We start from the raw sequence: 25,881 nt of genomic DNA, 5'->3' as shown, positions 1-25,881 counted from the left end.
GACAGTGAAACCCCTGCCCATTTCTGCAAATGCCTACTGTCTAGAAACTCTGCTTTATCAGATGCTACCATCTGATATATAGTTTAGGTTTTTTCCCATTTTGTTCAAATTTCTGAAGGTGCTTCTCACCAGTGAGTGTCCTTTAGGAATTTACCTCTACTTCTCTTGCTTTGAGCATGTCTAACCTCAATGCACTTCTTATTGAGTTTTCCTTTTCAAAATGATATACTGCTTTATTCACTTTATTGAATTCTAGATGTGGTACTAATAATGATCTGAATTCTTTTGCAATACGGAATGAAAGAACACTAACCACCATTTCCAAAAGCAGGGCCTTCTCATCAAGTTGCTTATATTTATTAGTTTTTTACTAAATTACTATCCAGAATAAAGAAAGATTTACAAAATGTAAATCTGTGCCATCTTAAAATGAGAACAGATTCTCTTCTTCTGGAATGCAGGAAATCTCTCCAAGCTTCAACAACATTCAAGCTTATCTAATGCCTTCATGTTTTTTCAATATCTCTATCCCCCCATGTATTTAATATAGAAAGAAATTTAAACAGTGCAAAGAAGAAAAAAGTCTAACCAATCACATTTTTCTGACAATTTTTTTGAATGTCCAAATATGCTAAAACATATGCTGCACAGACGAAAATCATGTCACTGAGTTAAGTAAGCCCTGTTCGCTCTGAGTCTTTTTTCCTGTTTGTTAAAGTTATATAGTTCGCAGCACAATGTAACTTCGGATAAAACCTCAGAAGTCGTGTTCCCATGTGGCAAGTCTAGCTATGCACTCTTTCAGATGCTCTGGGAACTTAAATTCATCTAAAATCCACGCCATCTTATGTTGACCTCTAACAGAAATGCCTTACTAGGAAAACCACAAATTGTTTATTTTTGCAATGCACAGCCCCTGTATCTAGAGAACTGGTGCACCCATCCTACTTTGCTTCAGAGCTACTCCAGAACATTAAGTATACAGTTTCAGCAATCCCCAAAATTATGGGGACAAGTCTCTCAAAATCCAAAGGATGATGGTGTATTGTTAATTTATAGCATACTTACTTTCTAGATATATCACAAAACACTCGCATACATTCTTAAATTGACTGGGATCTCATATCCTAATTTGTATATGAATAATATAAGACTTTGGCTTCCTGAAAAATCTATTTTTCTTGAAGTTTTAATCCAAAACATTTTTCTCAGCTGAGATCTTCTAAATATTAAAACAGTTCTTCTATCTACTCTTTCATAGTAAGTAGCATTTTTCATTCCCCATAAATTGTTCAATCATTTTAATTTCTATAGAAGCTGGGTACCTGTAAGCCTCTTTCTTAAGAATGCCCCACGGCGTTCCCAGCACTTCCACTCTGCAGTATGTCTAAAGCATTCTCATGTTCTTGTCTCATATTTGCTTGTGCTGAATAGTACTCCTTTCCTTATCTTCTCTCAGCAACAGTTAACCAACCAGTCTTCGGCTACATCTCTCATGCACTAGTTGCAGCCCTGCCGTCTTGACTGAGTTACCTCTGAATTAGTCAACACAGGAACTGCTTAGTAACTTTTCCATGGGATTCAGTGCGGACTGTGAAAACCCATCACAGAAGCAGAGTAAAGTATTTCAGTAGGGGTTTTTTGTGAGTTTACAGACCAGACAGCTTAAAGCTGCAAAGAACACTGTGGCAAAACACTCTCACTTACCTTCCTCCAAGTTCAGCCTCCCTGTTATAATATTTTAAAATTGTACTTTTGACAGTTTCTTAATTCTTCCACTGGACTTTCCCAAGGAAACAAATGCTTTCTCTGCCTTATTTACAATTTCTTAAATTTGTCACTTTCCTTGTAGAATGATGGATTTTAGTTAAGACTCCCTCACATTTCCTCCTACTTAAATATCTTTAGATTCAACTTTCTTAGAATCCAATTTCCTCAGCCAGCTAAATTCAGTAAACTAAATACAACACTTAGCTACGTCTCCGCATCTCACAGTAAAATTACCCTCAATTAGTTCCTTTCTGGAAGTCACAGATTTTTGATAGCACCTATTGTAAGTGAAGAAACTACTGGCTGGGATTCAGTTGAGCAACTTAAACCTTCTACTGACTTGCTGACAAAAATAATTCTCTTTACTGTGTACACCATGGGAAAAAGATTCTGCATAAGTAAAGACTGCATAATTTTCTTTTTTGCTTTGCCCACCAGATGCAGTTGTATGTTTTCTCTGCTGAATTTGAGCTCTTACATCCACCATCACAGGAAAAGTCTCTATCTGCTAACTTCTTGGAGTGCTTCCAACAGCAAAATATATTTATCTTCTCAGGATCCTCAATGAAATGTGGTCTCTATGGGCTTTTGTGCAAAAACAGCAGCTTTGTGCTGAAAAGTAAAAATGCTTCAGATGGTCACTTCAGAGGTCTACAAATTCAAGTAACAGCTATGGGACCATCCCACTTTAGCAAGGGCAGGCAAACCCTATTGGGAGGGAGAACATGGAAAGTTTGCAAAATATTACCATGATTATTGCATATTGCTTACCTGTGGTCAAGGTGGCTGAAGTCTTGCAAATTCAGCTCTCTGGTATCTTGTGTCAGATAAATTGTATCAACATCCTGTTAAAAATACATAACCAAACACACCTTTACAGAACTGGTGGGGTTTTTTTCCCCAAGTACTGTGATTTACCTGTCGTTTCATCTTCTGTACGGTTAGCTGAAAAGAGCTCCAGAACAAGACATGTACTTACCCACTGTACCTCCTCTCTGTAGGGAAATCCAAGCCAATCACAAACGCAGGCATACATCTGGGAAAAGCCCCCTAAAAACAACCCAAGAGAATAGTTAACATAATAGGAACAGCAGCAAACAAACATCTAAAAGGATACTTTAATACTTATTCTTAAAGACCCAGTCTTTCAAAACTCACTCTCTTCTCTCAGAACAGCATCCACTGTGTTGCTGAAAGAAACTGAGACTATCCTATCTTTGCCTGGTAGGTTGCAAGAAAGCTTAATATAGTGCCTTCACCTACCAATCAGAAGTCTGCTCCATACCAATTACACCTTAAAACTAATTACACCTTTACAAGCTTCTGCCAGAAATAGAATTAAACTTCCTGACATTGCAATTCCAGCCTTTTTATATTTGAGCCTTTAAATTCATACTCACCACAGGGTCCAAGTTCTGCCACTGTCTGACTGTCCCACAGGGCCTGGAGATTAGCCAGTCTTTCTGAAGGCTCCATAGTTACTTTCTTGAGAATCCTCCTAGATACAAAGGGAGGAGGGAGAAAAAAAAAAAAAAACAAACAAACCATTAATGACTTTGAAAGTATTTTTAAACTCATAAATCTTCTTTACTTCAAGTACAATTTTAAATGAGTGTATAGGAAGAATTACCATATTTAACACAACTCAATTCTCTACCTAAAAGTCACACACATTGTGATGCTGTCCAACAGGAGTAACATTTATGTGTCTCTTCTTTCTTTCCAGTGGTTAACCGTGTGACTACTGGAGCAACTAACCCCCTTTTTATGACAGGATCACTCATGCTAAGGAGATTTGTGGCCCTCATCTATCACAAGGATGCCCAAAATAGGGGAGAGACAAGGTATTGTTGATCACCCTGAAACCACTGCTGTTTATACACTGCTTTTATCCAGTAAAAGCACTATAGTGCAAATAGACACAGAGCATGCTCAGTAGCGACATGTGGCCCATAGGCTGCACTCTAGACACTCAGCTCTCATCTTTCTAATTGGGTAGTGTTCTTCCTCCCCAAGACAGAAACATAACCCCTCCTGCCTTACAAGAAATGGAATTATCTGTTCTTCTGAATGACAAAACTGCAGAATCCTGTAAAACAGGGTGAGGGGGAAGAATTTATAAGAGAGATTAATGGGTAAGACCTTCTTCCCCCTTTTCGCCTGTTCTGATCTTACATCGTTTGCACAACTCCTAGTGTCTTAATTTTGGAAAGTTGTGCCACCTGAGAGGAGAGCAAGAAATTTGATTTCTTTTCTGAGAAGCAAGCACTCCATACAGCTACCCCAAAATATTCTATCCACATTCTCAAGAAAGGCCAGAGAAAACATGCATAGAGCTCAAGGCCTTCACAGACACTTAAACACACAGAGCCTTGCAGCCCTCTTTGCTCTACTCTTTTTGCCTGTATTTCTCACATCATTACTGAGGTTTTATGGCAAACCTGCTCACAAATATTTACTTGTATGCATGCTTTTTGAAGGAAGAGCTCAATCTCCACTAGGGCAGTTAATAATACTGCCACAGAGGAACACTGGAAGTCAAAAAAAGAAACTGCCAGCCAGAGTTTATGAACTTTATTTCCTACTCCACCTACAGGAAAGGTGAATAATAAAGACATGCACCCAAAAGAAAACATTTAAATTTAGCTTGACCATTCACATCTAATGTCTGTTACAAAAGTTCACTTATAAAAATCAACATGTCCAGGAAAACTCTGTTGCAGTCCATTTTCTCTCATACTGTTGAAAACTAGGAGCTGAAGAGTGTAATAGTAGAGCTCCATGATCTGGTAGACAGTGATGAAGATAAGGCAAGGACAGACAGAAGAAAGAAAATGAAATGAAGAAAAACTATTGAAAATTGCTGCAAGATACAAAATTCAGAGGCACAGATACAAAAGAAAACCAGAGGCAACAGCAATGCAGAAAGAAGCAGAACAAAAAAACACTAGAAAAGGAGACATATGATCCAAGGAGCCAGGTGAACCATGGAAAGTATATGACAAGACTGCCCAGGGCTCAGTTTTGAAGAACAAGGCTCACAATCATGTGCATCATTTCACAAACACTAAAAGTAAACAGAACTTTTCCCTCCTCTCCCAACTCAGATTTTACTTCTGGGGGGAAAAAAATAACCCACACAAAACCCAAAAGAAGCAAATTACAACAAAACCCGAGAACCTAAGCTATACCTGAGGCTGGAGAGGCAACAAAGTAAAATGAAAACTCAAGACACCAAATACCTGCATCCCCTCTTCGAAACAAAGGCTCTTGTGATCCTACAGGCCACATATAGCCTACCAGTGCTCTGCACTGCCTCCTGGTTTTACCATACACCTGGACAAAAGCTTAGTGCTTGCCTCAAGGTGTTTCTCATATCTCAGTGCATTTCTGAGGTCAGGGTGGGGAGACCAGTGGACAAGAAGTGGTGGCTTGTCACTGCTGCTGCACAATCTGTTCCCACTAGAGGTGCCCTAAAAGATACTTACACTGGTGAGAGTCCAGGGAATATCTTCCTGAGGCAGGTCCCGATGTGCGCCAGCACCTCGTTCACATCCTCCGAGGATGCCATCTTCATGGAGATGCTGCATTTCTCAGTTTCCATAATCAACTACAAATAAGAGGGCATGAAGGCAAGAACTGGGTATCATGTAATTCGTGTCCATTTAAAACTGAGAGCATTTTGAATGCCAGCTAAATGCTCTGTGCGCTGGTAGGAACCTGTTACTCTTTGAGATATGACACAGCAATGCTCCAGGTAAAGTTTCTGAAAGTTGTTCTTGAATGTACAAGACCCCTGTGCTCAAGCTTTGTTTTTCCAGTGCCCTGCTTCCCATGGGAATTAAATTTTCAAAGGACCTTGACCTCAGCTGGCACTTGGAAAACCAAGAACTTTTCACATCATTGTCCTCTTTTGAAACACGTCCCAGAACACCAGGAGAAGCAAGCACAGCCTGACAGGAAACTATTGAACAACCAGGGCCTGCTTCCTCCAGCAGAAAGTAAAAGTCTTTAATGGCTGTGATCCTCTGGAAAAGCACTAATGCTTTGACCTAAGCAGTTTAAGAAAATGTTACGGTAATATATTGTGTCGGTTTGGATGAAGCAGTAACTCAGCTAACACAACTGTCCCGCTGTCTAGGGAATACGTGCTTCAGCGAAGGGGAAAAATAAAGCCTTTTGCAACTCATCTCTGTTACATACGGAGTATTCAGAATTAAATCAGATTACAGTATGACTGACACATCGGGTCTGCTGCATCACAGGAAGCAATGTAATATTTCTGTCTTCTCCAATGTGACTATTTAGCACAACCCAAGAATTTTAGATATGGAGCTGTGCACTCAGAGTAAGAAGCTAACATTAGGAATAAATAAGAAATATAGATAGACAGTACAAGAGGATACACGGTGTAATATGCTACAGAAGATTGAGTTTTATTGAAACTGGTTCCCAGGATTATCACGAGGATAATCCTTGAAGAGGCTGCATTATCCCAAAAGCACACCAAGAATTTCACATCTTTTCCCACCAATTCAACTCCTTTCTGAACCTGTTGCCATTGCTCCTTGAAGATGAGTGGGCAAGTTACTACTGTTTTTCATTGTCACCAATATTAACACAACATTTCCCTGTATCACTCTTTCCATTTGTTCCCTATTCTTATAGCGCTTTTCATCGTTTTCTGCAAAATGCCTAGCACAAGACTACATCCTTCAGGTATCATGGATATATCACACTGTTTGCAGGAAAACTGCAGGAATATGATTTGCTCGGCAAGCAATAGTCTAGGTTTCTGCCTGCCTTCAGCTATAAGCTTACACATTTAAAACACAAATAAACGTAAACATGCAAAACCTTAAAAAATATTTTAGGAAAATGGTATGTAAGTGAGGCTGCTGAAAATCCCTTGTAAACCCTGCTATGACAGTGACTGTCTATGCTTCCAGGAATAATTAGCATTAGCTACCATGGCATTTTAATACCTTTAAAAAAGCAAGCCACAGAAACATACACAGAATCTACTAAACGTCTTCCCATTAAAATAGTAAACACCCAGACCTTTTTTTTTCTTCTGTAAGGAAAGCTCCAAAAGCCAGGCTAGAAAGATGACATGCTACACACAATGAGAGCTCTTCAGAGTTCAAATAAAGTGTCAGACACTCCTATTTTTAAAAAGCTTTTTAAAAGCCAAACACATGTGAAACACATGAAGAATTTTGATACAATTGAACTGTCAAATATTGTCAACATGCTCATCTTATGAATTAAAAATGTGTTGAAGGCATTTTTCTTTTCAGCACCTTCTCTTTAACATTCACTTTTTTGGGCACACAACTTGCTGTCAAATATATTTTGTGTCGTATACAGCAATGGCACCATGAGTGGTTGGAAGGAAACCATTTCTGCCTGCAATGTAAGTAGTAGCTTCCGTAGCTTTTGGCTTCGCTGTAAAGGTATATACCACAGAAGCCATTCAAGCTTGGGTGGTGATGATTGTGTACCAGCTGCCACTGTTTCATCATCTCCAAGAAAAATATTCATTTATGAGACAAATGAAAACTGCCACCATATTGAAGTAGGAGAAAATAAAATATTTCTTATCGTCATCCCATCTGCACAACACATTCCTAAAATTGATTCTTTAAATTCTTACCATTATTGTTAAAGACTTTAAAGCAGTATGAATTTAAGAATGCAAACATATCACTGGAGAGGGAGACGTGCATGTTACAGCATTACCTCCTTCACTGGAACAGATTTAGAAATGAGTGAACAAATATCTTATCTAGAATACACTCACCTGACCTGGTTTACTGGAAGTTACTCCTTGGATTTCCAAGTAGCTGAAGGTTAGTTCTAACTGTAGTTAAAAAAGAAAATGCCACATTAGTGCAAACATTATATTATTTTGAAGAGCACTTACGCTTTTCAATGAAGTTAAGAATCCTTGAGCAAGGCTACTGCTACTTTATATCAATTTCTAGAACTGACACTATATATTTGTTAAAATCTTGTTACATTTTTCACTAAAAGAACATTTACATTTGCTTGTTACAAGTTCAAATGGTTATTAGAGGTTATAAGCATACAACCTTTTACTGCAAGCATTAAGCACATGAGCTTCTAATAAAATTTATGACAAAATTTTACTATAAAAAGCACTGTTTATACAATACCCTACTGATGTGTACCCTTGTGACTGAATAATCACTAATTACAATACTTACAGCATCACACCTACTCTTTCATTAGTTATACTGATCATAGATGTGAAAAATAGAATCATAGAATAGTTTGGGTTGGAAGGGACCTTCAATGGTCATCTAGTCCAACCCCCCTGCAATGAGCAGGAACATCTTCAACTAGATCAGGCTGCCCAGAACCACATCCAGTCTGGCCTGGAATGTCTCCAAGGACGGTGCATCCACCACCTCTCTGGGCAACCTGTGCCAGTATTTTAACACCCTCATTGTAAAGAATTTTTTCCTTGTGTCCAGCCTGAATCTGCCCTCTTTTAGTTTAAAACCATTACCCCTTGTCCTATTGCAACACGCCCTGCTGAAAAGTCTCTCCCCAAAAATCTTACTGCAAAGAAGCTGAAGGAACATGTATACACAATTTTTAATATATACATATAGAAATAAAAATACCATACATAAATTGATACAGAGAGACAGACAGACAGACAGATAGAGAGACAGATGCTTGAGACTGATTTAGCAGAGGAAATAATATGTGAGCTTTGCCTAAGTGGCTTATCTGGACAACAGTCAGGATAGGCAGGGAAGAAGGGTGAACAAGTTGAATCCAAATGGAAACTCTGAAGGAGGCAGAAAGTCCTCTTCTCCATCTAGGGCTATAGGGAGTGTGCTAAGATCTGAATTCACAACTATGTAGATAAACAACTTGACAGCTGAAACATGCAGAAAAAAACAAACCTCTTGGACTGAACCATAACTACAGGGCAAGACATTATTATGGACATTTCCTTTTATTTTTTATTAAAACCATTGTAACTGAGCAGTCTGTCTGAGCCGCACCAGGTTTCCTGCACTTTATCTTATCCTAGGTTCACAGTCAGGGTGCTCCCAGGCTGACTGGCAAACACCGTATTATTCTATTTCTGTATTTGTGGCAATCTTTAAAAGATGACCCTGAACGACTCCTGGGGTGCTCAGAACCCAGGTGCAGCTCAAGACTCCCTATCCACAAAGGCTGCAACAGCACATGTGAAAGTTGGGAACAGAAGTATCAGTTTCCAACCATAAGAACCAGCTAAAAGTTTTCCAGAAAGCAGCCAAATAGTAGGGAGAGCTCCTAAACGCCGAGGTCTCACTGACAAACCTATAAGCAGTCACAGTGTTACCACAGGATGAAGCTGCCCAAAAAAATCCAATTAAAATAGTTATCATTTAGAATGCACTGAAATTTTGGGGGGTGCGGTGGGGAGGGGGGAGGTTAATGAATCGGAAGAGCTTTTTTAGGCACTTAGCTACATTATCCACTCACAGCTGCAGAGATTGAAGATATTATTACTGTCTATTTGTTCTTGGTTGACTACTTTCTGAATCTTTTTCCCTTCAGTTGCCCTCATGACAGCACCAGAAGATATAAGCACCTTTCAGGCATTTTCTGTGCCAAGATCACCTTCCACCAAAGACTTAACTTAGTGACCAAACTTTAATCTGAATTTCTGGAGGTCTTCACATGTTTCATTTCCCTTATCCTGCTGCAGGGGCAGCATCCACAGCAAACAGGCAGCTTCAGATCTCAGGGGTGCCATTGCAGTTGCTTATGGAGTGAGAGTGCACAGGGAACCGAGGCAGGGGAGGCAGAGCCGTTACAAGCATCTTCCCAGAGTCCGCACCAAAGCCTTGTGTTTTTCCAAGGGTAAGACATTCACTGCTCTTCAGTGCCTTATCTCTAAGCTAAAAGACTGGCAATCTTTTGTGATGAGAGGACATGGCCCCGTGCAGCTCATTCAGGCCAGGAAGAAAAGAAAATATGAGTAAGAGCTCCTGTTGTTGGCTACTGGAGTAAGCTAGAATACACATACAGAAGTGTAAGGCTCTTTTTCTCCAGTGTTAGTCAGATTAAACAAACATGAGACTATCTAACATTTGTTTACCCAAACCACAATGAAATTTTAAGGGAAGAGTTTCTATGATTGAAATCCTTCCTATTTTGCAAATTATTTACCTACGAGATTGAAAGATCTGCTTTTGTTAATGTACTGTGTATGTGCAAACATACATATATATGTACACACAATCAAAATACTCTCCTATGCCTGACAAAAGCTCACACAGATCCAGACTCAAGAATTCAATCTGCAAAAATCTTCTTGACTAGAATTAACAAATACCAGGAAACGTGGCAACATCTCTATAGTTCACCTTCGTTTTCCCCTTAAAAACATGGATTTACAGTCCTTGCTTTGCAGCAAAAGTATATACACATTCTAAACATCATCTACCTCAAACTACAAAATAATTTTTACAGGGTTATAAGAAGCATAATCTTATTTATCACCTAAAATTATATATTTTTTTAATCCTTTTAAAAGGCTATGAGTGCCTCTGACTTTTTAGGGACACTTCGGTTACCAAGATAGCTAATTTCAGTTTCCAATTTTTTTCAATCAAAACTTAATGAAAGCTGGCACTAAGAATATGTTCACAAACCTGAAATACACTCCCACAAATATTTCATATACTTATCTGTGGGCTTGGTGACATCCAACATATACTACTGTTGCAACTACATTTAAAATAGACTGTAGCAAGAATTAGAAGGCTTTAAGTACTGCACTTCCTTTCCTAGCAACCCATCTAAATTAGTGGAAATGACTGATTGGACCCAACTGTAAAGTTAGGAGGTGGCTCTTGTAATATCCTTGCTCCAAGGAAAATCATGAGAGTTGATATTATAGTTAATCAACTTTATTCCTTTTAACTTTGATCCTTGTTTAGTAGATGCATCTCAACAGCATTGTTTAAGGAAGAGTGAAGCTTGGAATCAGATGTAGTATTAACAGCCACTCAGAACTGGCCATCTCTCAGCCTACTCAATTTTGTGAGAAGTCCTCGGAAGAATGAAGTGTCTTTGCTGCATGTTCTCAGCTGTCTTGCTAAGAGTTACTGCCTGCATTGAAAGTTCTCAGGCTCAGAAAGCTTCCGGGCAGCTTTTGAAAATACTATAGACTTTAGAAAATTCAGTGAGTTTCACGAATCCTGCTAGGAAAGATGCATTTTCAAACATCCTGATAATTGTTCAGATATATAAAGTTTAATTTTGAACATACATGATGAGCAGACAGTTTCTTCTGATCGCCTTTCTTCTACTTGTTAGCACTAAAGTCACTTTTGTTAGTATAGGGTACATATTCTAGATTTCCATGAAAACAGAAACAAGTTTTTCAACTATGTAAACCCATTTAATGAAAGGAGTTTTGAGAGGTGTCTGTAATGCTAAACTAGAAGTACAGCTATTCCTTAGTACTCCAAGCCCTAGCCTTCAAAAGCTTTTTGATGAATTACAATAGCTTTGCTGTTATTTAACAGGATCACCATCACTGCCTGTCCATCATACTGCCATTGCACTGATGTCCGAGCTGTTCACCAACTGGCTCTTTGGTTCCATGCAACCAGTCACCAAACCCTATCTTAGAACAACCTGGCTGAAAACTGAATTGATCCAAAAGCCAACTGACAGCCAACTGGAGACATCTGTGCTACAGGGACAGGGTGATCAAGTGAGGGAAATAAAATTCAGCATAAACTCAAGCTGGAGTCATCCTACCTGTTTGTTCACATATTCAAATTATAGGTAAGGATGGTCACATTTATCAGTGACCATAACTGAAAATCTGGTATCGGTCATTCCATTTATCAATTCTATTGTTGTTTGGGGTTCTTTTTTTTAATAAAGTATGTATTTTTGTATTTCTATAAATTGTATATACACACACTTACACACCCATGCATGCACCCAGGTAAAACATAACAAAATAGAACATGTACCAAATTGCCATTCACCGATTCAAAGCTGGACAAGAGATGTTCTTCCACATCAGTCATTTTTATTCATGCGGAAATCACCTTTTTCTGCTACAACAATCATTACAAATTGTCACAGGAATAGAAAAAGTAATGCACCAGCGTTGGCAAGATGCTTTTCAAAATGAACCACAGAAATCATCAGAAAACAGCATAACCTAATAAAAATCAACATCATTTCTGTCTCCAAGCCAAATACATTCCTATTTGATACTACAAGCTCTAAAGGGAATAACACCATCAGTTTGTTTGCACATAAACTGTCCCACTAGAAAGATCATCAGGCTCACCTCACAACTCTTCAAGTTAGTGTTTCCAACATAATTCTTCACTCACCTTTCTAGAAGTTAAAATTCCTCTGAAACAGTGTGTGTATATATATATTGACAAATCCATTTAAGAGGAGCACTAAACAGAAGCACCATTCTAGCGCAACACCATGCAACATACCATTTCTCTTTTTTTTTCTAAATAGGTGAACAAGCATAAGCAAAATATTCTAAGTTTATGCAACTTACATTTGTATCTAAAAAAAATATAGAATATTTATAGAAACACAGTAACTTTACCTTGGTGGGAATCCGAGATGTTAAAAGAAATGCCCGACATGATGCCAACACCTATTGAAGAAACCAAACAAAATAGCAGAATTTGTAAGAAATATTTATCAGGAATATTATTAAAGATTCTTTTCCAGCAACGTCCTGAAATGAGAAAGAAAAGGCCTGTATCAGAGTGAGTGTTGATTCCCTTTGCTGTCATACACTGAGGGAAAGAAAACTGGGCTCAGATCCAGCAGAGCACAGTGAAGAGACTGCTGCAATCTGATCAGCTATCAGCTAGTCAGGATGGCAACGAACTGCAGAAATTTGTTTAATCAGTCTCTCAAGAACATCTTATAGAAACCTTAACGACATTTCAAAAAGAAGCAGGAAAATATGAGGTACTTAAATATAACAAAAATATGCAAGATAAACATGATATTGTTAGTCATACAGAGACCATAAACAAACATTTTCTTTTGGACAGACTCGGTGCATTTCTAGAATAACAACGCAAAGATTTCTCACTACCACCACCTGAATTTCTTCTCTAGAAGAACAGTGAAAAAATGCAATTAGATCAGTGAGACCATATTTTCCCAGACCAAAAAAAGAAGGGAAAAAAAACTGAAGCAAAATTAATTTGAACATCTGGATCAAAGTCCCACAGCATGTGCGGAGCTTTTCCACACAGCTGGGACCTCCTCAACCAAGTTCTGCTTGGTAAGCATCCAAGGTAAGTATCTGCTTCTGGTCAGCACATCTCAGGTGCACAAATGAGACAGTCAGGGGAAAGGACAGCTTTCGAAGAGCTGCTTGCCATATTTACCTTCTAGGTAGTGGCCTACAATATTAGAGGTCAGTGTTTGTGTGTATGCTACCACAGTGGGACAGCTGGTTACAGGAAAATCATGTCACGGTCCTGTTACAAGACATTTGCCTGCATATATGGGTTCAAGCTGCTTTATAAGCATTGAAAGGGTCCCTTTAACATTATTATAGTACACATGAGCTATCTGAACAACAAATTTAAACACAAACCAGGTAATCAGAAGGCTTTAACACAATTATGTTGGGAAAGGATGTTCCAACAGAGCACATGTCAGTGCATATTCTCCTTGGAGATGTACCAGTACTCCTAAAGTGATCTTGCTGAAACCAACACAGCTGAACTACCCACTTACCTTAAGAAAACACATTTACACACAAAGAAGTGCTGTAAGATGATACTCCCCACTCAGCTGGTAAAGGAACTACTCTTGAGCAATAAGATGGTACAAAATGCCTGAGCCCTGTAATCCAGTAACACTGAGGTTTCTACCGTTTTCACAGTTGAGACTGTCACAAACAAGTAAGAGTTTGATTTTTATGTAAACTCAACTGAAGAGAAGGTCAATTATTACTGCAAAATTAATGTCCCATTTTAACAGCAGCAAGACTATATTATTTATTTTTTACACTGGCAGAATTGGCCAAGAGAAGGCTTGGCATTTATTACAATTTTAGCTGCTAAAATCCATGAGCATGCATTGCAACCTTTGACAGGATCACCTTTAATTTACTGCTCTCTATTTTTTTTCAATCTTTTTAAAATGTTATGTGGCATCTGCATTTTAACATCCCCGTCTTTGTTCACGTTTAAGAACACAGTAGCCTCTACCCCAAATCAACTTGAGACTTGTTGGATAAGCTGGGAAACATGAACAATTTCCAGTGACCTCCTCCTTCTCGATAAGGCTGCGGTGCAGAAACAAATAATGGCTATTAAGGTACCAGCTCACTCACGTCTCTGTCAATAGGTTGTTAGTACTTGCAAGGGCAACGGAACATATAGTATAGACAACTTAAACAACAGATCACTCTATTCCTTCCCATGTGAAATACGATGCTGGCGCCAAAGGCAGAGGCACAGCACAGGAGGTGTTTTCACACTCAGAATTCAAGTCCCCTCTTTAAACACTGAGCTATTTTTGTGAAGGAAGCTCTAGGTCTCTGTGCATTCCTCTGACATGAATAACGAGTATGCGCTTAATTGCACAATTGTCTAGGGCTTTCAGAAGTATCCAGGAGTGCTGGGTTTTATGAATAGGCAGATTCTAGATTTCCTGGAGGTTTTTATCTCTTCATACAGAGAAACTAAAACGCAGAAGTAGCCAACAGTTACTCTCTAGCAGTTGTCAGGCTAGAAGAGAAGATTCTGCTACTGTTACGTTTGCTCTGCTCTTGGGGAACCTTGAATATACAGGAGGAGCGTCATGGTAAAAGTCCCTTTGAAACCCAGAGACATGGAGGAGCAGATGCCTATTCCAGGGACAACTCTGAACAAAGCGCTTCCTTGCTCACAACCCATCAGGAATGTCAGCTGAGCACACTGTATAACCCACCTTGTCTTCTGATAAGAAAATGATAATTTGTTCAGCTCAACAAGTTGCAGCCCCATTCCATAACCACCTTGTTTGGTCACAAGTAGTACTCAATCATTAATAAAGTTAAAAGATCCCATAAAAAGATAAACACATGCAGGGTAAAGAGAGAGAGCCAGGAGTGGATTCACTCTTTAACACACCTGTAAGCCAAAAGGTTTGCAAGTGACTGATGTGAAGGCAGCAAGCACATCCAAGCCAATTTTATACACAACCTGGCTGCTGCTCTATGGAAGGCACAATGAAAGAGAACTATATTTGGTTTACAGGAGCTCTACTCTTCTTCCTACTCTGCCTTTTTTCAAGCACAAAACAGGATTATCATTTGAATGTTAAAGGACTCCTACTCACACACAGATACCCAAGTTGATGATTTCTTTACATTTTTATCAATCCAAATTCCATAATGCTCCCTCCACTGGTGACAGTGCACAAGAAACAAGTTAATATTTGGAAATTAATTTGGAAACATTCACCGGAAACATTCACCAGAAACATCACCCTGCAAATTATTTCTCCAGAGACTCGCTGCCTACAAGGTCATCTTCTATTTCTTCTATTTACCAGAATAAGTAATTTGTTTTAGTAAACAACATTAATTTGCACACAGATCCTCAGCGAGTACAGCAACAAAACATAAACATAGATGCATTTCGTGATTTATTCTCAAATCCTAGCCTTAGTACCCATTAACTGTAAGTTAAATTAACAGGGTCACACTGGGTTAACAAAGACACCCTACCTGGCAGTCAGTCGTGGTAAGATCATTAGAGCAACACAGCTCTGTGCTAATTGCATCTATTTTGCCAGACAGACCACAGCAACTCAAGACACCTTATCTATCTAAAGTGGTTTCAAATTCACAAGCAAATAAATAATCTTTTAAAAGAAGTCAGCACCCACCACTACCCTTTTTAAACTGCCCAGGAATAGAGACCTCTGGAAAACACAGTGATCGTACACAGCTTCGTGATCAAATATAAACCAAAATGAAACCACCTCGGCACTTCATGGGCCCTGGGAAACTGTGTGATGCTCACTCCACTCACAAGCACAGATGTTTTGAAACTTCCTTCTACTGTTTTTTCTTGCTGGAACTGATTGACACAGATATTAAAAAAAGAGCTTAGTACTTTTCTGAGCAACTGTTGCAGTTTTCCTTCTTAAAATACACTCTCTGATTCTTTCCTTCCACCATAGCTTCTTTTCCCCCCAGCATTTGCCATTTTGTCAGTCTCAAGACTGCTTTGGTCTCTTCTATTACAGTTTACTTGAGGAAAGAAGCATTTGTGACAGGTTTTCTTATTCAGATATCCATCATTTTGAGAATTCTTTGAAGCCCAGAAGACAGTTGCTTTTCTTTATATACCACTTCGTTATACCATCCCTATTTTTATCATTATTCATTACCACTATTATCCCAAATATAATCATTATTTTTTTTAAGTTTCCACACTTACTAGATGCCTTTCCATTACTACTACTGATTCGATATCTAATGTACGCATAATAATGTGAGGTAAAGCAGCAGCACTAATAGTTTTAGTTTTCTTAAAATACAGATGAATCAATACCAGTTAGAGCATCCAGTCTCCCTCAGTTCCTATAGGATCGACCGTTCATTTACCACGTCGCATGTCTGATGTTGTAAATGCTCCATCCTGAAGCAACTGGAGTTCGATTAGATAAAAGGCCCCTTTCAGCACCACGTTAGAGACATTAAGAGCTGGTTTCAAGCAAGGCGGTCTCTGTTAAAAGCACTGAGCTTCCCTACACAAAGAGGGTAGTAGCTGACATCCTGGAGGTCTTTCTGGAGGACTAATTAGCTCAGGCACAATATGAACATGTATGCTGCTTCTGAAATGGTGGTATCACTTGGCATACAGTGAGTTTCTGCAAAGCGCTGACACCAGCAGAGGAGCTCAGTTAAGCCCCAACCGAAGGGCTCGCAGCACCACCTCCTTCACCCACAGCCCTCTCAGTCATCCAAGGTTGAATTTGACTTTGAGCATTTGGTCTTGGCTACTTTTAAAATGCCACCTATGATAAAAATCATTGACAAACCTTCTTCATTCCTGCCCAAATGTCTACTTATTTACCTACCAATACTACAGCAGTCTTTTGAAGCTGGGGAAGGTCCTCTGCGAAAGGGTTAATGCAATTCAGCTCTTGGCATTAGCACACAAAAACCAGAATTTCTCTGTCCCTGAGCTGACAGCCAAGTTGAACACATTCCCAGGCTTGCCCAAGTCGCTGGTGCCTGTGTGGCCAGCCAAAGACCTATGCAAAATACACCCCGGAGCAGATCCTCAGCGGTAAGGGAAGCTGTTATTCTCCCTCTGCAACAACTCTGCAGCGCAAGTAACAACCTCAACCATCCCCATGAAGATCTGCTCTCCTGCATGTTTCTCTGTGATCACTCCTGAAGTCAATCACAGCTTCCGCAACAAGGTCCCTTTGCTGGAGCCACGGGCAGAGAGCCTGCCCTCCACCCTGCCACGGGCACACTCTGCAGAGCACAGAGTCCTGCATTCACTGGTCCTTACTGCTGTTGTACTGCATTAAAAACTCAAGGCTAATCTGTTGTGGGCCACCAATGTCCATTTTTTTTGCATGGCAAAGGATGGTACAGGGAACAGTTTTTAGTTGAAATGGGTTTTTACAACAAAGTGGGGTCAGATATCAGAACTGCTGGCAATAAATCTGCTGTGTTTAAAGAGAAGAGTTTACCGAACAAGACAGGGGACACCACAAGATGGCACAACGGAGTGCTTCATTCAAATTTCCCTTTCAGTCTAAGTTAGAGAGGGTCCTTTTAACAGAAACTTATTTAGCTATTGGAGAGCTGTTCCAATATGCAGAGCAATTTCTACTTCGGAGTCCTCCCTGGAAGATAGTTCAGGAAAAAAAATAGCCTCATTCTAAAACTGACAAAAAACAAGGCATGGACAAGCCAAGAAATTTGCCTAAAACAAAAGGGCAAAACGAAGTGGCAAAGCTTGAAAGAGAAGCTTGGAGTAAACAGCTCCTAATTTTGGAGTATGGGAGAAAACAACACAGTTTGGAGGTTTATCAGTAAACTAAAACAAAATCTCCTGCTTAAGCTAAATTTGTTTGTCAGCTCCTCCAACAGCTGTAACAACACTGCCACTATCACCTTCAGGCAGTATCCTAGCCCTGTGAACTGTTCGTAATGGCTGCATGAACCAAATTGTGCTGCTTTAACACCTGGAGCACAAATGAATATAAACCCTTGTTCTAACCCTGCCTGCAACGTGCAAATGGGCCAGCTATTCCAATAAAGGTGGGATTTCAGAAGATGCTGAGACGGGAGTTCACCTTTGGCCAGACATCACCAATGGCAGCAACAGGAGCCATGGACAGCACAACTGAAGTAGGTTGGAATGTGGTCACCAGTGGTGCAGACTGGGACTCCCCTGATTCAGACTTTACACTCAAGAACTGCGTATCATATCCTATCGTTTCCATTAACCACCGAGCTGCTTGCGGAGGGGCAGCCAGATGTGCACAGGGCTCCCTTGTTCTTCCGACCAGTCAGTCATGGAACAGATTTTCAATGCCCAACATAGAGCACTTAAACTGAGACAACCCCCTGCATACTGCAAAACTTCCTTGTTGGTCCTCTCCCTACCACACAATTCCCAACAACAAAACACCGCAGTGCTGTAAAGCACTAAACACCAGAAGACCTAACTACCATGTTATTTAAGCCTGCTCTGAGTCATGAAAATAGGAAACAGAGAGCAGCAGCGTTTCACTGAATCAAAGTGCTCTCTGTGGCAGTGGACCCAGCCCGGCCTGACCCCAGCTGGGGTAGAGCAGAGGAGCAGAAGGGGTGCCAGCTCAACCAAGTACATTCATTTGTAACTCATCAATGAGCATATAACCCCAAAGGGGTTTTTCCTTCTCTGTACCTACATTAAACATAAATAGGTCACTAGCACATTAGTGCTAATACACCTTTATTTCAGATTTTTTTCATTCTCCTCTGTATACTGCCATTACACAGATTCGCTGCCTCAATTCAGGTTACGATGTGCCACAGCAGGATACCTTCCCCACATACCAGCCTTTTATGATGCTCTAGCCCCCAATACTCGGTTAAATAATAGTTTTAAAGCCTTCTCTTGACTTGTAATTCAAAAGGCCCCGGGCTCTAGCCTTTTCTGTGCAACATTTTTTTACGCTCTTGCATTACTTCTCTCCATCATAAAAAGAGAACATACAGCCACCCTTTAGAAAAGCCCTCCCACAATCTATCCCTGGTGTGAACAGTAAGAAACATCCCTGCACCTTCCCTCTTTCTACATGGAGCCGTTTCCTGGGTTTACAGACAGCAGGTAAGACTGGAAGCATTTTGGTGTGCTGCGTATGATACTGTTTCTATGCAGAAGCAGCTGCAAATAGATTTTGCTACTGCAGTGCTTTTATTCTTATCGTCTTTAATTTCATCACTTAGAAATGCCAGATTAAACATTTCACACTGTTCCTTGGTGACGGGGCTGCTCTCTGTATGTATGTCACACACAACCATCATGCAGAATTTTAAAGGCCAGGAAACAAAATAAAAACTTCAGGGACAGAGGAAAGGCCATTTGATCCATCATGCAGGTGTTTTATACAAAACTCTTCTATGACAATTTGTATTTGCTTTCAGTTATCAACAATTAAATGAAGATTCAATTAGTAAAGTGCAATGCACTCAGCTCCACTTAATACTAAAATAAAATACATAAACATAGTAAACCAATTTTGCTCAATACTCACTGCCACAAACCACAGTCTCAATAATATTGACTTTGGACAGCCCCGAGAGCTCTAAGGGCCAGAGAAAGATGTTGGCTTAATAAATCTGTAGAATTAAGTCCTTTTTGTCCTCTCCGTGGCATAAACACATTCAAACACAAAACCAAATCGATGGGTATAGAGTTATGAAAACCTCCAGGCTAAGGCAACTCTTTCCCCAAGAAACCACTGCTACAGGTGCAAGACAAAACCCTCTTCCCCATTAGGTCCAGAGGGGATTACTCAAGATCTGCTCCTCTACATCACTCCAGGAGTCTCACTGCAGTCCTCAGGTGCACTCTTATTTGCTCTTCCTCCTTTTGCTTCCCCACAGAACCCTTTTTCCATCTCTATCATCTGCAAAATACATAGTACCCAGTGGAACTAACATGACTGTGACAGCTACTCCATCCTTAATCACCTGAGATATGCGGCAGGTCTTCATCTTTTTATATTTTGTATCTTAAGACCATCAATCTTTCAAGACAGGAACGGTGCTTAAGTGCTGGAACCAGCCACCACCACACTCCCAGCCCCCAAATTTGGATTTTTTTGTTAAACTGTTTCACATTTTTTAAGGTTATCTCTTTTACAGCTATTTCATTTCTATTGTATCACATTTCTCTTCTGCTAAAGAAATCCTTTCTTTCAGAGCTCTGAAACACCTTCCCGAAATAGGATGAAGAACAAACTGCTCACCCCTCTCCCTGCACAAGAAGGCAGGGCTGGAAGATATCTTCTTTTCACTCCCCATTGCCATCTCTGCATGCAATGGGTGGTGAAAGGGAGGTCACTTCCCTTATGGAGCTTTCCCATAGCTCCCATACTTTTGTTTAAGTGGTGGGAGCTGAAGATGGCTGAGGCATCCTCTGTTGGCTTGCCCAGTGCCAGCCACCCAGGAAAACACACAAAGCTTCTCGGTCAGCCACTTACTCTTACAGCCAGGGCAGCTAAATAACCAAGGCATGAACAATGTCCTCACCCCCATCTCACAGGTGCATGACGCTGGACAGATTTCTTTCTTATGAAATTCTGCACCAGATGATAAATCCCAAAGTCCCTCCTCCTGCTCCCAATCTGTATCTAGCAAGCAGGAAACCCAGAGGCCAGGTCAGCTTCGGGCATTGACACAGCTGATTGCATCTGGCTTCCCCTCAGACAGAAATTCAGGAATTGCCACATTCCAGGAAAGCAGTTTTGCCTCCAACATCCTGTAAAAAAAAGGCCACTTGCAGTTTCGCCCCACTCCCAACATGCACACAGTCTTGTCTGCCTAAGGAGGACAAGCTGCAAGCGCTCAGCAAAAACCACTAAGTAACCCCGATGGAGGGTTATTACTGTTTGTGCTGGTTTTTAAAAGTCATATGATGTCAATTATCTAATGCTGTTCATTATTAAAGATGAATATGCTCCAGTCCAATATTAAAGCTATTTCAATACTTTCTGGTTTTGTAAAGATTCTTATTTAAATGTATCACACTAATATCGTCTGTGTTTTACTTGTACAGCTTTCTTATGTAGTATATTACAATGACAAAAGGCATGTGATAATGAAATAGCCCTATTTATCTGAGAACATCAATTTCTAACAGCCAAATGGAAATTAAACTTCCCAAAAATGCCAGAAACCATGCTAACCCCCCCCAGCCCCCGAAATTACAATCCACTGAATGCAAAGCCAACAAATAACTCCGCTCTTCAAACTGAGGAGTTAAGTATAACAACTGTCACACCTGTTACCCAATACTCAGTGAAGAGACAGCTCCCAGCTATACAGAAAACTCCAATGGTTTGTAAACTACTTTTGCCTCCGAAAAACTGGGAAAAAAAATCAGCTAGATTCTCCAAAAAGCCTTCATGAGATTTTGACGCAAAGGTCTTTCAAGTCAAACTGTTTCTCAGAACAATTTTGTGGGCGAATTTTGGTTTTGTAAGAACTGAACCACATGCTTGATGCTGCTTAATCATTGCTCATTTCAGAACACGGACGTCTCAGAGAAGTGAGCTTTTAAAAGGTTACTCACTAGTGCAAACTTAAACAACTGACTCAGCTTGCCAGCGCAAGCTATGAAAGTAAAGAAAACTAGAACCTTCTACACTTTATCATTTTACCTAGAACCATGATTTATAAGCTCTTCAATTTGTCTTAATTTTTGCTGTGGAGGTACAGTCTGCCAAAACAGAAAGCAAACCTGAGAACATCCTTTGCTCTATTCAGATGGTAGGTTTGCAGGCAACCCTCAGCCCTGTTCTCCAGCCAGCCAAGCTTTTGGTTCCTCTTAGCCAAGCCTTCCCCCCACTCATTCTGGACCTGCTTAAGCCCTTCTGCTGACCACATCAACCTGCTCTCCAGAGTTCTTTGCTGGGGTACACGAGGCACAGGGAGCTCATGGAGCAGCATGAGGAGCAGCAGCACTGGCCAGGCTGAAAAGCTGGAGCAGCCCCTGGGAGCTGGCAGCGCACTGCCCCAACCTCAGGAGCCAACAGACATGCTTCCTGCAAGCCAGACTTCGATCTCAAGCGATCACTCTTACACACACCCTAAAAATCATCCTGGGTAGACAGAACACAGATTTCTGTAAATTGAGTGTTTTATTTTTAAAGGAATTTCTAACAGAGGAAAAGCTGGTATAAGGCCCCAAATAAGAGGGAAAGGTGAGCACCCACATAGCTCAGCAGCAGTGGTTTGCACTGTGGTAAGACCAGCTCCCCCACCAGCCTAAGCCCCACATGCCACCAGCACTGAACCACCAGACGGGCCCAGCACAGCCAAAGGCAGCCTCTGCTATGGCAACAAACCTAGCTCAGCTTAGTAGCAACGTAGCCCAGCTACTAACAGCAGCAGAGGCACAGGAACATGGTGCTCTAGGTGAGCTAACTGCTTAACAAATTCCCCATCCCACGGGCAGGTCTTTCAGGATGGACTGAGCTCCACACTACTGTAAGTTATCCTGGTTTCACAGAAATTTAAGGCTTCCTTGAATAAGAAGTTAGTTGAATAAGTTAGGAGGTATCCTGACTTTAGCACAGATGCAACTTTACAGCACTCTCTTTCTAACAGGCTTCTGTTTTCCCAAGCACCATCATGCTCTTGCCATCAACACAGCTCCACTAATGATGAAAACAGAGAGAAAAATTAATACAGACAAAAGTTTAAGCAGAAGGATGCCTTTAAGCACAGCATCCCCAGGCCTATTATCTCTTCCTGTTCAACAGCATGGCTGAAACCCACTCGCTCTCCCACCACTGGAGATGTACTGCTTTTAATAAAGCTGGGAAACCTTCAGCTGAAATTCAACCTATCATAAACAAAATTTCTCATGCTCTATCTTTTCAATGCTCTACCTTTTTGGCTCTGACACAGGATGTTTGCACACACAATTTCTGTCTTTATTATGGTCTTAAGGTAGGCAATGCCTAAGAAAAGCAAAACCCCAAGGCCCTCATCCTACTACAGAGTGACCCTTAAACACAACTTTAAACCCACCATGTTATCATCATGGCTTCAAAGCCAATGTAAGACAAAACCCATGCTAAAATTATCCTGAACAATCTCAAAGAAGTCTTGTCGGTTTGCTGTTAGTTCCTTTTTAAGCTGTGGTTTCTTTGATTTGTAATGTTGGTGAATGGGGTTTTTTTACTACAAAACCAAACCCAAATGTTGGTGACTATATCTCACAACAATGTATAAGTGCTTATCCTTTAAAAAACTACTACAAATGTTCAGTTTCCAGGGTGGATGCCACACAGTTGCTACTATTGCCTTTCCTTGTCACCTATTAACTTCGGGTGGAATTGTAATACTTGGTTTAGGTAGTGCAAGTTCTCACAAGTGAAGTTTTAGTTTGGTTAAAGGACAATCAAATCAATCTAAGTTTAGTTTGAAAGAGAAAGGCTTGCAAGTGCAATTATAAGTTTATGCCAGTTATAAAGTATGGTATTAACAGCCACACACCAGTTTAGCTATATTTGTTCCTAATGTGATTATCATCCTTAGCCTAATTAAGTTCACAATAACATTGATTAACTATTGCTGGAGTTATACATCATCCATCAACTACTTAAGCTCACCTGGATTCAGTCAATTTTGCTGGTCTTCTCTCACCAGTCAGAAAGGAATATAACCTTCAATTGTACTGCCCAAATGGCTGATCAATGCACATCATCACAACTTTTCAACACACTTCTTGTTTACCATCACTTCTCAAGATCTTTCATTGCTTAAAGTTCTAAATATGTTGTTTTTTTCTTTTGTTGAGTGTTGATACTTCTATCAACACAGAAGTTATGTATAAGTAAAATCAGAACTTTGGAGGGGGAAGGGGAAATCATTGTAACGTTTCTGAATTTCACAGATAAGCTCCCCAAAACACCATAAATGAATGATCACGGTCTTGTTAGCAGGTTTGCAGAAAATTGCACCCAACGGAACATCAGATACATTGAAGATATGAACTCTGCCCACACACAAACATTCGTATTATTGGACTATTAACTTTATTATTCAGATGAGAGCATGAATGTCAGTAAAGCACAGCCATCAAAACCTCCCACCACAACTGACACATTAAAACAACACCTCCCCAGCCTTATTTTATCTTCCATTTCTTCTACGTCAGTGTCGTGTGATCACTCAATTCACCTACGCTACCAGCATTTCTCACACAGCAAATGCACGAAGAAATGAGGGCAAGGAGAAGAAAGCATCCACATCAATGGGCCTGTGGTGGAATTTTGACTTTTCAAATTCAGGTGCATTGCAGAACTCTCACCAATTCTGAAAGGGACACTTCCCCCTTGGTCATAAATTAGGTAAGAAATCAAGATATTCTTTGTCCTTAGGTATAAATTTCTCCTAAAGCAGCAGTCAAGGGAGATGGAAACAATGAGATGCTCTGTTGATATCTACTTCATGCTAAGCAAAGAAGCTCCAGGAGACATTATTTTTTGCTCAAGCTTAAAAAGCAAGGGCACTCACTACCCAATGCATTTAACTGGCTTTTCACCTCAAATGATCACATTATCATGATCACACAGCCCATTTTAATGGGGCCACTCCAATCCTAGCAGCTATTACCATACAGACATGTGATTAAGGCCCTAATTTAAAAAGGCAGGTGACAGAAGCAAGCAGGTATAACTCTTTAAGGAAAAGATGCCAAATACCAGTGTTTTTAAATCAATATTAAAAAAATCCTTTTGCCCACAAAGACCACAGTGCTTCATCCACAGTATCAGCACAAGACCTGTAACTTCAGCTCCTCAGTCTGACCTCTCAGAGCAGTTTCAGTAGCTGAGCGTCTGTTGTGGTTGCTAATAAAAAGCCTGAAGAATTTTGCTTTAAAACACGCAAGGGGGGTGGGGGGGAAGTTTCACTTTCCCTGGAGCCACATGGAAATCTGTAAGAGCTTTCAAAGTACAGCACTGATCCACTCATGGAACGAACCAATTAAATCTATGGAGTTTCTGAACCCCAGTAAATTAGCTAGGAAAACACAAGCTTCTCCTCCTCCTCAAGGTTCACAATTTATGATCTGACCCTGGTTGTAATGATCGTGTCACTGCAAACACACGCTGAATGAATCACAGCTGTCTGGAAACACCGGTACTCAGTAATGCTCCCTCCGAAGGGGTCAAAGCCTGTAGACCACAGATATCCAGCTCAATTTCCATTCTTTACCATATTTTTGCTTCCAGAAGGCTGAGTTACCAGTCCAAAGACTACAAAATCCCACACAAACCTTCATTATTAAGGACAGTGATTTTTATTTATACTGCCTGAAGTTGCTACTTTTTGGCAGTATGCAGATACTGAAGAATAATTTGGAAGAAGAAAATTAGGTTAAAGCTGACCAGCCTCTTCATTTGTGGCTCTAGAAGATCTGTTCTATGTAGAAAACAGAAAGATTGCACTTACACACAGCAAGTCAAATGCATCTGGCTGCTCTGCTGCCTACAAATGATAGCTTCTCTGCTCATGCTTGGCAAGCCAACCTGCTTGACACACTCTACATGTCCTGACATGCAGCTCATGCAAGCCGTGTTTAACTCTGGCTACTGAGTTCATGTATACCTAGAGTAGATGTGGCCATGATTCCTAGGTGTTCAGCACCTTCTTCAGAGTCATGGTTTGTTCTGGGACACCACAGGCCTCGAAATCCAGAAGAAATGCACCATATCTTCAACATTTCACCCAGTTTTGGTTTCCCTCAAGTGGAAACAGATAACATGATCAGAGAAACCCAAATGTATATGGGTTGCAAAGACCAAGGACAGGGG

The 25,881-nt window shown here is 40.3% G+C and overlaps 1 protein-coding gene across 7 annotated transcripts in view; it reads right to left on the bottom strand.

The window, feature by feature from the left end:
- Nucleotides 1–25,881, bottom strand: part of CARMIL1 (capping protein regulator and myosin 1 linker 1) — a 189,241-nt gene that overhangs the window by 99,365 nt on the left and 63,995 nt on the right. For all 7 annotated transcript variants that reach the window (XM_030506021.1, XM_030506053.1, XM_030506038.1 and 4 more), the window contains exons 3-8: nucleotides 12,401–12,451; nucleotides 7,574–7,633; nucleotides 5,259–5,380; nucleotides 3,171–3,268; nucleotides 2,750–2,820; nucleotides 2,542–2,615 (exon numbers count right to left, since the gene is read on the bottom strand). In XM_030506021.1, the coding sequence (XP_030361881.1) occupies nucleotides 2,542–2,615; nucleotides 2,750–2,820; nucleotides 3,171–3,268; nucleotides 5,259–5,380; nucleotides 7,574–7,633; nucleotides 12,401–12,451 (476 nt within the window). The remainder of the gene's footprint in view (nucleotides 1–2,541; nucleotides 2,616–2,749; nucleotides 2,821–3,170; nucleotides 3,269–5,258; nucleotides 5,381–7,573; nucleotides 7,634–12,400; nucleotides 12,452–25,881) is intronic.

Source organism: Strigops habroptila, chromosome 1 (genome assembly GCF_004027225.2).
Source record: "Strigops habroptila isolate Jane chromosome 1, bStrHab1.2.pri, whole genome shotgun sequence".
Classification (NCBI taxonomy): Eukaryota; Metazoa; Chordata; class Aves; order Psittaciformes; family Psittacidae; genus Strigops; species Strigops habroptila.
The sequence above is the reverse complement of the archived record's forward strand: the minus strand, read 5'-3'. Positions and strand labels throughout refer to the sequence as shown.